Here is a 12158-nt window from a genome sequence, read left to right on the forward strand (position 1 = left end):
CAACGTAAAATACTTTTACACAGACACGTTGATCTTAAAAAAAAAAGAAAATAAAAACATGTAAATGAGAAGGGCCCGATTTGCCAAAAAAAAAAAAAAATACCCACTGAAGTTAGTTAGTTGTTATGATAGGTTTAGCCTGGGAAAAAAAAAACGTGAAGGATAAATTAGAAACAAGATTTAAAAAAAAAAACACTAGCAATTTAACCCATTGGCTGTCATTGACAACAACAGCTTAAATTGGGAAAGGCTGATCAGTTTCGTATTTAAAATTCATAAAATGTCTATCGACATCAATTGAAGCCATTGAGTTAATTAACAAACAGTGTCCAAGTTCCACAATAAGATTAGCCTAATGTAACTAGCTTTCCTTATGGAAACTAGTCAGTTGTTACGCTAGGCTTGGTGCAAAGATCTTCTTCCCTCCTGCTGACACTCACGCGACTGCAGGTGAATAAATAATATTTACAAAAGTTGCATGTTTGGTATCAAGGAAACAACCACACCCACAGTCAAACGCACACACACACATACTTAGCATACACACAATATCAAACAGCGAGTCATAATAATGACAAGAAGGGGAAGAAGAGGATGACTATCAGATGTCAGAAGACCAGAAGAGGAAGAAAAGATCCCTGTTTTGACTCCTCATTTCTTTTCTGCATCTCCTCCATCTTTTGTTAGTCTGTTGCTTTGTTCCCCTTTAAAAAATGAAATCTCGAACACAAAATGGAATGAATTAACAAAGGCTAAAATCCAGAAATGAAAATGAAGTATGGCCACTAAGAAGTCATAGTAGTTGCTTCCAAGTGTGTCCCATCCGGACAAAGCCCGACTACATTGACATTGCACTTTTGTTTTGACAGCCTTTTTGCAGGCCAATACGGGGAATGATGTCATCAAAACAAGACGGCGCCATCAGGAGGATTGTGCTTTCGGACAGCATGTGCGTCACAGCTGTAGAGGCTCAAGGGTAATGTCCCAATTTAGTGTCCATGCAAGTTAAATAAATTCCAATGATCTGCCCACCCCCCGGCGTCACTCCTCATCCGGTCAAATCACGTGTTGTCGCCCTCTGCCCCGTCCAGCTCCTCACCCTCCTCTTCCTCCACGCTTTCCACGATTGGGAGGGGAAACCCAGGCTCCTCCCCCTTTCCAGCCCTGGACAAGACGTCCATCCATCGGCGCTGCAGATCCTCGCCTTCTGCGCTGAAGTAAAGCGTCAGATGACTCTGGGAAATCTTAAAGGTGTGCCGACGCTCCAGGCGGTCACATGACTCCGGTAGTGAAACTTCGAAGCCAATCAGAGGAATGCTACGCTGCGCCTTGACGTCCTGAAAACAGCAGGAATTCTGGGTAATTGTGTGTTTTAGGGAAAAAATGCACGATTTCTTAAATAATCAAGTGTATTATGAAATTTAAGACGTGAAACCCAATGTGATTAGTGAATATCCTGTGTTTCCTCATGTTGTGTTCAGGGCCCACCTGAGGAGCACCGTAGATGTAGAGCACTAGGGGTTCATTTTCAGGGATGACAAACCAGGCCTTCTGCCATCCCCGGCCGCCTCCTTTTTCCATGTGATGCAGGAAGCTGCACATGACACTGTTCTCAGCTGCCAACGAGGCTTGTTTCTATGGTGACAACCAGAAGTAGAAGTAAGCCACATACTGTAAATCACAAGAAAAGTCTCAAGTGTGAACTTGTTGCTCAACACGTTTTATCCCAAGTTACTTTGTATGAATCAAGTCTGATCAAGTCCATACAACCACGTCCCCAACCATCACATCCTTCTCACCTCCAGGATGGAGCGCCTTCTTTGGTTGTTGGCAGCCAACATGGAGGGTGGAGGGGACACACCCACCAGCATGGCATAGCAGTCGATGCACACGCGGTTGGTGCGATTGTTGTCGTATGAGAGGCGGGCACGGAACTCTGAGCATTTCCCACAAACCACCTGGAGGTGAGACAACAGAGTCTTGAAGGACTATGGAAGGGTATCTTGGCGACGGAGCGAACAAGCTTTTATTGGACTCACGTGACCGCAGGCCTTGCAGTGGTGGCGTCTCCTGGTGAGGGCATTGAATGCTTCCTGGCATTTCATGCAAAGCGTCACTTCCTTTTCGCGGATGGGGGTCGGCGCGCGCTTGCCCAACTCGGCACAGCTCTAACGGACAAGACGGGAAGAGGTTATTCATTAAGATTATTTTTCCCAATTAAAAAAAAATCCGGTCAATTGTGCTAAAAGTGGACAATAGCTACGTGCACTGCAAAAGCAGCAAATTATCCATTGGAAACATTTGAGCAGAGATGTATATATGTGTATCCAAACCAAAAGTATCTGGAAACATTGCATTGCATCCATTACCGGAGAGTGGGGGGGTGTTGACTCGTCATCTCGTAGTGAACAAGTCAGGTGACGGAATGTCTCCAAGGTGTGTTCGTGTCTCTGGATCGTGGCTTGAATAGCCTGCAAGATACACACAAACTCATGTCATTTTACCAGTTGATAAGGTCAGTAATGTTTGGTTTGATTTCCTATCTGTCAGTCTGTTTCATCTTTACCTGGATCCAGTCTTTCTTCTCGTCTTCTGTCCTGCACAGACATAGTCAAGAAAAGTTTGAAAAGCTCCCGTGGTTTAGTACGATCTTTTTTAGCTTTACCTGGCCTGCAGCTCAATTGACCGTTGTTTGCCTGACACCAGGAAAGTTCTAGGAACTGCTACACTGCTTGTTTCCTTCAACTGTACATTAAAAAAAAAAAAACTCACATGCAGCATTTGTAATCATGATGTCCCGGTGTCAGCAATTTCTACTAAGTACTGAACATTTGCTAAGCTGATACTAGCCCAGGTAATAAACTCACCTCCATGCCATCCACATTGATTCGAGCACGAACCCCGTACTTCTGACCAATAAGACGCAGCTTGGGAACGCAATAAAGAAGCCTGTCGTTGAACTGTAGGAACATGAAGAAAATGTTACCATCGATTTTTTTAAAAAATGGGTCGACAGCCTTTTTCTCAGAATAACATCATGATTGGAAGCCTTGTTTTTAATTTAGGGTGATTTTTGATAAGAAATTAGCCCCATGGGTGGTGTTCAGTGAGTTAATGCTCTTGAACTTTTCCAACACATTGTGCCAATTTGAATATTGTAACAGCAGTCAATTGCTGGCAAAGTGTTAAAGCTAAGGTAATGAGAAGTAATTGGCTTAGTATGTGTGTTTTACATTTTTAGATCTGTTGAAGCTGGGATGGATTTTTTGAAAATACGACATGACATAAATTATTCAGGCTAAGGATACCCCAGTTTTAGAACTACAGGACCACCAATTTTCTGTCAACGGGGAAAACAAAGAAGCCCGTACCAGGATTAGGTATCGATCTTGCGTTGTGCCGTTCTTGTTGGATAATTTGAGTATGTGTCCTTCTTTGATGAGCTCATTTGTCGGGTTCACGATGTCTTCTTCGCCGCCCAGGAGCTCATAGACCTTCAGCAGCTTCCGCATTCGCTCCTACAACAAACAAACAGACACAAAAACGTTTGCTCAAAATCCTGAGATCTGATTCCAGAACCAGTTGTAAAAGTCCTTACCATTTTCCTAATGGCAGCATTGGAATGTTCTGCTGCTGTTGCAATGAGCTCCAAAGACTCTGCAGAGACAAAGTTTGGTCACATGATATCAAATAGCACATTAAAATGTCAACCCTTTCAATCTTGTATAGCCTTTTTCATGGCTGAAAGACAAATTGCAAAACAATTGTATACCAGATGCTAGCATTTTTCAGTAATAAAATGTCAAATGTGCTCTGATCTTCTACAATTACAGCGACACATTTAAACAGGTGATGTGCGTACTCTGAGCATCCTTGAAGTCGGGTGCGTCCTCAGGGAGGCGGTGCAGATAATCTTTAAGCAGGAGCTCATATCGAGGAATCCTTTGGACCGGTTCCAACATGTGATGTTGCAGCGTCAGGTTAGCGCAGCGCTCATCCCTCTGACACACACACAAATGCAGTATATTGACTAATAATCCTTGGGATTTGCAAAAAGTGATTGGTTTCCTGGAATTTTTGTACCAAACACAATAATGTTGTGCAGCATGAAAGGCATTACTTAATGAAGTCCATCTTAATTATTTGAATGAGGTGTACCGCATGTGTATAAATGTTGACAGTGGGCGAAGTTACCTGGATCTCATGTATGATGCACTTGAACACAGCTGATCTCTCCATCCACGTATTTACAAGCTCCATGGCGTGGTCAAAATTCTTCACGTACTCGCCATACATCTTCAGGAAGGGGGCCAGTTTCTGTAGGATGTCTCCAATACGAGGGTTTGAGTCCCTACAAATTTGATAAAAGTATACTCATCGGTTTATTCAATTTATGAGATTGCCTCTGTACTCGTCACCACAGCAATCCGGTTTGAGTATAGTACTACAGTAGACTGGGGACAACTCACCACTCCTCCATACGTTTCTGCAAAGCCGGGAGTAGAAACTGCTGGTGGAAGCAGTGGATGGAGCAGATATTGGAGAAGATTCCATGAATTACATCACATGGGAAAGAAGAGCGGGAGCGTGCTTCCTCCAAGAGTCGAGCAGAGAAAACCTGAAGGGAAAATTAGTTCATCAACTCGTATCTACACCCTCGGTTAGGTGTGTTTGCATAACAGTTTACCTGGTCCAGGAGATGAAGTTTGGACACATAGGAGATTTCAGTGTGAAGGAGCTCATTGGCAATGTTGAACACCCTCTGCTGGACGGACAACTGAAAGGCATATGATGCATGTGACAGGAAACGGGAGAGTAAATACAGTATACGGATGATCGACACCCTAAAGAAAAACCCTTAAAACGGCAATCATGGGCAACCAGTTTGTGGAGTCTGTACTGCTACATGAAATTGAGTTCAACAGCAATGACAACAAGCTTTAAGAGTTTGTTTCACCTATTTGTAGTTGCCATAGTAACCCATAGCTTTCTGCTTTCTGTCCTACCTCAGTCAAGTCTTGTCTTGGGGCTGGAAGTACCAAGGTAAGCTCAGTCTCCTCCTCCTCCTCCTCTAGGTCGCTGTCCACATCCTCCGAGAAGTCCCTTCTTCTGGCCACGCACCTGGCCTCGCCCTCCTCGCCCTCGCCGGCGTATGAAGACGAGCTGGAGAGTCGAGGGAGGCCACAAGAGTAAAGGCCACTACTGCCGTCGTCCACACCTACAAAGCAGAGTTCCTCGCTGTGTGATGGCGAGCTGATGCTGTCAATGCCGCTGTCCCGATTGGCCAGCTTTCCATCAGTCTGCGACGAGGGGAGGGACAAACGCTCGGGCGGTAGATCTGATTGATCTGGTTGCAGATCCGGTTGTTCGGGGAGATGATCTGGTTCCTCGGGCAGCAGATCGGACTGCTTGGACGGCAGAGCCGATTCATCGGGCGGCAGAATGGATTGCTCAGGCGACAGCTCCGATTGCTCGGGCGGTAGTTCTGATTGATCGGGCGGCAGACGTTCGCTCATCTCCACCGACACCTTTGCTTCCAGCTGACCGTCGCCATGACTTTTGAGCTCGGGAGGATCCTCCTGCTCGGGGAGGGCGGAGACTGACGCTGGTGATGAAGGTTGAGATAAGGTGGTGTCAAGGAGGCGGGGACACATGGCGACCCCGGTGATGTCAGGAACCATAATGATCTGCTCGCTGCAAGACAACAATTCACATGATAAATGTCAATCAACGACCATATGACAATACTTGGTAATATGTTGATAAAAGTGTTGGAACAATAAACTTGACAATAACTCAACCACACTAACAAACATGATAACAACAATACATAATGTATCAATAACCATGATAGTGTTAGTATCTACTATCTATCTAACTCTCAATGTACGTACCACACTTTAAATCCCAAAGAAATATGGCCGCATATTTATAGGTATAAGGTATCAATAGGTATGATAACGGAACAATGAACATACGGTATCATGAATGCTGGAACGTGAAACAGGAAACATGTCCACAATATTTGGATCTATATAAACAGGTTGATTAACAAATACAGTTGCAAATGTAACAATGCAATGTCAGTAGGTGTAATTAATATCTAAGAGATAAAAAAAATATATGAGAATAATAAAACTCATTTTAAACTGACAAAATAAATAAACTATATAGTATAACAATCTAAAACAATATTTAGCATGGCGGCTTGTCGGATGACATCACTGCTTTGAATCTTGTCAGAAAGCATGATGGTGACATCACCATAATAGTGATCATCACATGACCTTGACAGTGACACCACCGCGATGGTGCCATCTCCATGATATTGACCATGACGGTAACAGTTATGGTAAACTTCAATAGATTTTGACTTTACCGTGGCATTGACATCTCAATCTTTGGTGATTCGCAATTCCTTTAACATTCATATTCCAGCAAATACTAATGACTCATGTTGTCGTCCAGGAAACATTTTTCCAGGCATGAAAAGTAACCTGCTTATTTCAGCAAGACAATGCCAAACCACATTTTGCACCAGTTATTAAAGCATAAGAGTGTGACTGGTAGATTGCTTGCAAGCATGTCTCCTATTGAAAACATGTGGCGCATTATACAGTGCAAAATGTGGAAAATGAAACAATACATTTTTGTTTTTTCAAGTATACTTCAGTGTAAAATGTTATGGAAATTGTATACTATTTCTAACGGGCAATTGAATTGTGCTAGATCCCCAAGAAAAATTGGAACATTACTGAACATCACCCTGACATTAGCCTCCTTTTACTGATGGCCATAATGGTACCATCCCATGATAGTAACTACAATGGTAAAATTCACCATCGTTTCATTGACCTTGACTGAAACACTCTTATGATGGTAATATTTTAAATATGGAAGTAATCGTGATGTAGACAAAAATGTGATGGTGACACCCCCATGACGTGTTTCTCACCGCTCAAACTTCTCGATAAGTGACAGAACACAGGTGGGTGAGGCATGGTCCTCGGTGCGGAGGGGCTTGCAAGGTGGAGGAGGGGGCAGCGGCTTGTCTGGTGCACGGGGCCTGGCCCTTAGCACGCCGCCCTGATGTTGCAAGTGGGATGGCTTGGGTGGGACTGTAGAGAGGGGGAGTCAAGGTCATTCATTTAGGTTAGGCATTAACGTGCAGTTATTGCTGTTGACAGAAGGTGGCTCTCACCTTGAGGCTTGGGTCCAGTCAAAGGGGGGCGGCTCTTACTGAACTGTGGTGGTCCGGTGTCATTGATCTCCTCCTCCTCCTCCTGAAGCAAAGGGGGACTTGAGGAGGAGGAGGTGGCCTGCTGGGGACCACATGAGTTCTCGAGAGCGAGACTCTTTGCCACCAAGCTAGGACTCAAGGTGGACGGGGAACCTGGAAAAAATGAGTCACAATGGGATCATTGGTCTGCTAGGTCCAGAAACATCAAATCAATTCAGCATAGAGGACATTTTAGCTGAGCCACAACATGTGTGAGTTCTGGTAGTGATCATTAAGGTTCTGGTAAGTCACTACAAGCTGTTCATAGTGGGTACTCTGAAGGTTCAAGAAAAGGGTCAAAACCTTTTCTGTAAATGAGAGCTACCACACATCTTCATGGGTACTGAATAATCCCACCACACATACTACAGTGTTGTTATTAATAATTAATGACAATCAAATTTCTATGAAAGGGCATTCATCATTGATCATGCTTTATGTAACATTTTTATATATAGTAGGGGAAACATGTGAATGCGTAGACATAACAACACTTATAACATATATTTATCCTACGATTACTTTCAGTTATAAAATACCAATGAAAGGTTAGGCAAGTATAGCGTTGTGGCAATTTTTTCCTGTTCTGTCAACCACTGTCTGAATTTTTAACCTAAATTCTCAATTATAAAATACATTCCAAGATCTATTGCTCCATAAATAAAATTCCAATAATGATCACAGCGTTTCCAATGGGCCACTATGCGTTTATGAGCATGGTCATGATGCTTCTATGATATTATAGGTCCAAATGTTTTACAGCAGCTTATTGAGGTGATGGTAAACCATGTCACCAGTTTCTGATTTCGGATGACATTGTTGCTACCATTGTAGAGGTCATTGTCGGTTTTAACGTAACTGAGGCCGGCTCGAACGTGCACAAACACGATCCAGCCAAAGAGGGGGTGTGTCTCCTATGTAAGATGAACATCTCCCATGTCTTTCCTCCACCATCTATCGAAGGATGAATAAAATCTTACATGTACGCGCGCGCTCACGCACATACGCCAACCAACTGCAGTATGGCGACGGAATCGATCCGTGGCAGGCCCGTGCACGCGACAACCAACGGCACATCTGCTGGCATGAGACGCAGTGATGTGCACGCGCGCCACACTAGCCTACATTCACTGCGGCGAGATATCGGTCAGCGCGTGTGCATGCAGATGCTTTTTTTTCACCCCTTGAGCCCGATGTGACAGTCGACATGCACGCTCACGCCAATGCAGCGCAGTGTCCATGTGTGTGTGCGTGTGTGTGCGTGTGCGTGTGTATGTGTGTGCGCGCGCTCACCTCTGCCAAGGCTGCTTCTGTCCATGTACATCGCACAACACAGCACTAGGCCGCTCATGAACAACGATGTTGACGATGGCAGACCGCGGCTCACCCGGTCCGCATACACGAAGTAGAAGAAGAAATTTAAAAAAGATGAGGATAAAAAGAAGAAAAATGAGGAGAAAATGAGAAGACGGAGAACCCGGCTCCTCGATTGGGTCGCGCGCGCGCAAACCGCAGAGAGCGAGAGAGAGGGAGGGGGGAGTGAGAGTGACAGAGAGAGAGAGAGCGAGAGAGCGAGAGAGCGAGAGAGCGAGAGAGCGAGAGAGAGAGAGAGAGAGAGAGAGAGAGAGGACAGAGAGAGAGAGAGAGAGAGAGAGAGAGAGAGAGAGAGAGAGAGAGAGAGAGAGAGAGAGAGAGAGAGAGAGAGAGAGAGAGAGAGAGAGAGAGAGAGAGAGAGAGAGAGAGAGAGAGAGAGAGAGAGAGAGAGAGAGAGAGAGAGAGAGAGAGAGTAGTGATTCAATTTGAGATGTAGGTTAGTAGAATCGCTTGATTTAATCCATTGACAAGAGGCTGGCGCTGCAATAGCAAGAAAGCCTGACAGACCTGTGGAGGGGGTGGGTGTGTCTGTTCCTGCTTCCCCTCTCCCCTTATTTTTGGTTTCCTTGACGACGAGATTAAATTCAACGGGTTTGCTGACAGCCCAATCATGTGACCTCAGCTATGTCAGAACATTATGGAGAGGTTGGAGTGAAGCAAATGACCATTGACATAGATTGAGAATTGCAATGGACGCAAGAAAGGACTGAAGTTCGGAACTTCCATACGCGACTGACTGTAACCTTGACAACAAGAGATCCAAAGAGGGTGGGAAGTAATGGTGCACATATTTTTGTGCGTGGTAAAATGCGTCTCTTACCTACCGCATGTATTTACGTCTTGACAAATATTATTCGATTGAAGAAGGTTTAACCAATCAAAATCTTATATGAAACGTTGAAGTGGTCATCTTAGGGACCGAATACAAAAAGAGAAAATCGGAACCAAGGAATATGTAACAGAAAGACTCTTACTAGCTGCATTTATCCAAACGGGGTCCTTGTCAAATCCACCAATAAACAAAGCGCTACAACTGCCAGGCCTAAAGACAGAAACTGAAGATGGAATGTAGCGGTCTCATACATGGCAGTTTTTTTTCCGACAAGATATTTTTTCTAAAAATAACATACTATTTCATTTCAAAAGCGGGAACCCCCTCAGACAGAAGTTGATTCACCTCTGGGACAAAATACTCGGCTTTCTATACTGAAGAGATTAGATAGCTACTTGAAGGCCGCAAAGCATCCTTTAAAGAAAAGAGCATCCCGATTTTGAATAGAGAGGACTCCTGGTTTTATAGAGATACCCTCTATGAGAAACTCAAAAATCCATCATTAGAAAATGTGTGCGACTAGCGCTCTTGCTATATCCCTGAACAGGAAATGTGACGCTTATGACCAAAACAAGTGAAAGACCGATTGGTATGCAGGGTTGTCTTTTGAGTAACAAAATCAGCAACAGTATGGTTGGCAATCCTCAGGGAACAATCCCACTGAGGCATTACTGGAGGAAATCCAGAACCTAAAAGTATCTTATCTTAATCTATTAACAGTAAAAAAAAAAAAACATCTTGAACAATTAAGAAGAGCCCAAGTTCCTTGATTCAAACTTTGCAGATTACCTTGACTTGGAGGAAATTGTGATACAAATGTTCATATGGGTGCATTTTTTGTGTATATGTAAAGATTATCTATAAAAGATTCCTAAGGTGATTATGTCAACTAGCAATGTATGACCCTATCTATTAAGAAGGTTGAGATGTTCTCCATAAGATATTAACGATGATTGAAGCTCAGTTTTTAACCTGACAGCGAGTAAGAATTTTCCAAAAGTTTTCACTTTCAAACTTGCCATTAGAATATAAACAGGGTTGTAATTTAGATTTTTTTAACGATGTTCTATAGATATTATGGGTCTCTAAGTTCCATATAAGATTTCTGTGGTGATCAAAGTACTTGGATGTCTCTACTAAACTGTGAACATCAACAAGTCCAGCTGTTTTTCAGAGTTTGTTCAGCAGTGTGTCCTCAAAGAAATCCAATAGAGTCTTGATTGCCCACTAAAAGTACCGAAAAGGTCAGTCATATTCAGTAAACCTATGACTGTATAATCAAGCAAATGTTTATAAAGCGTATCAACATCTCAGTAGCGGTGATGAAAATAAACATATCCCAGATGTTCACTGTCACACACTTCAATAACACCCTCACACCAATACACACAGTAGCAAACATGCAGCAGGAAGTGATAAAGAGAAGAGAGTCATTAAATCAACACTGGCCCTTCCTGGCCCCCCAAGTTCATATTTGAAAAAAACAAGCACAGCTAAACATGGCCACAACATCTGACCAAAAACAAAAACACCATGCCATCATCGTCATCTGCTGGCTTGAACTTTGACCTCACATCTCAAACCACGGATACACAATGCACATCAGATAATTCAGTGTGTGTGTGTGTGTGTGTTTGTGTCTCTCTCTAGGTCACTGGGTCGCTCACTGACTGCCATTTTTGTGTGTGAATATCTACTTGTGCCCAGCAGCTGAATCTATTTTTAGCTCTCATGTGTGGCCCACTGCATGTTGGGAATTAGAGGAAGTTAAGATAAGTGGATTGGGGGACGGAGAGGAAAGAGTTAGGGGCTGGAGCATCACTGTGACATCAGAACCCCAAAAACGGACTCTAACTCAATGCATTATAAGGCAGATGTGCTAACCATTGGCCAACATTTTCACCCAACAATCATCATTTTATAATCAACAATTCTACACTTACTTTTCAAGTACTTTACTATTTGGATTAACAAATTACCCTTTAAAAAAACTCAACCTGGACCTGAATCACATTCCCAGGCATGGGTTGTTCGGTTATTCCAGTTACTACTCACTCACCTGTCATAGCAGCAGCGCTGTTGCTGAGGTGGTAAGAAAACCTCATGGTGCTGAAGTGACTTGAGAAAGACGAAGAAGGAAGAGGAGGAGGGGAAGGAGAGGGAGAGGAATGAGGGGGGAGGCCGACTAGGGCGCTACTAGTCCGGTTCATGGGTTCAAGGCTCAATGGTGGGTCGGGAGCGTCCCGCCGCTTCTCCCGCCCTCTTGGTCCTCTGGCTCACTTGCATCTTCTCCTGGCATCCACCTCTTCCACATGCTCGCCGCCACGCCACCAAAGTGCAGACTCAGCAGCGTTCTGTCGACTCATCAAGGTTCTGCTTTCATTCTTTCATTGCTGACACACACTTTATGAATATAGACTCTCTCACACACACACTCACACAGACATACGCACGTCCTGATGGACATGGGTGTCCCGGCGGGTCCAGTCCTAACCTTTTGTGTGAAAATGGGAGCTGAAGTGAAGTTGAACGTTGCAGCTCCGCCTCTGTCTGGACATCTGATCCTTGACGCAGCCTCCCCCCACCTCCCAGCTTCCAAAGTCTTCTGTGGTCTGGATTTCATTTTCCCTCGTTTCTCACTTCCTGAAACTTGAAGCATAGGAAAACTGAAGG

At 44.0% G+C, this 12158-nt stretch overlaps 1 protein-coding gene across 2 annotated transcripts; it reads right to left on the reverse strand.

Annotated features, from left to right (window-relative positions):
• Positions 1–271: 271 nt before the first annotated feature.
• Positions 272–11974, reverse strand: fgd1 (FYVE, RhoGEF and PH domain containing 1). Of its 2 annotated transcripts, none has more exons than XM_077726710.1 (18): positions 11545–11974; positions 7202–7393; positions 6956–7118; positions 5007–5694; positions 4688–4777; positions 4470–4618; positions 4195–4351; positions 3863–4001; positions 3599–3657; positions 3372–3518; positions 2868–2960; positions 2666–2745; positions 2567–2597; positions 2370–2471; positions 2040–2168; positions 1800–1958; positions 1489–1635; positions 272–1337 (listed from the first exon to the last, which is right to left on the reverse strand). In XM_077726710.1, the coding sequence occupies exons 1-18, from the start codon at positions 11693–11695 to the stop codon at positions 1062–1064; spliced, it is 2952 nt and encodes a 983-aa protein (XP_077582836.1). In that variant the 5' UTR covers positions 11696–11974; the 3' UTR covers positions 272–1061. The 2 variants fall into 2 exon arrangements, with proteins under 2 accessions (XP_077582836.1, XP_077582841.1); XM_077726715.1 differs by lacking the exon at positions 11545–11974 and adding an exon at positions 8573–8777.
• Between the last annotated feature and the right edge of the window lie 184 nt (positions 11975–12158).

Source organism: Stigmatopora nigra, chromosome 1, assembly GCF_051989575.1.
Source record: "Stigmatopora nigra isolate UIUO_SnigA chromosome 1, RoL_Snig_1.1, whole genome shotgun sequence".
NCBI classification, from domain to species: domain Eukaryota; kingdom Metazoa; phylum Chordata; class Actinopteri; order Syngnathiformes; family Syngnathidae; genus Stigmatopora; species Stigmatopora nigra.

Bases quoted from the DNA above. Each gene is read 5' to 3' on its own strand.
- fgd1 (XM_077726710.1), bottom strand. From the start codon at position 11,695: ATGAACCGGACTAGTAGCGCCCTAGTCGGCCTCCCCCCTCATTCCTCT. The intron at 5,695-6,955 runs GTGAGAAACACG...GTTGTCTTGCAG, and splicing joins CTTATCGAGAAGTTTGAGCG to CGAGCAGATCATTATGGTTC. The intron at 1,338-1,488 runs GTGGGCCCTGAA...TGCTGTTTTCAG, and splicing joins ACATCTACGGTGCTCCTCAG to GACGTCAAGGCGCAGCGTAG.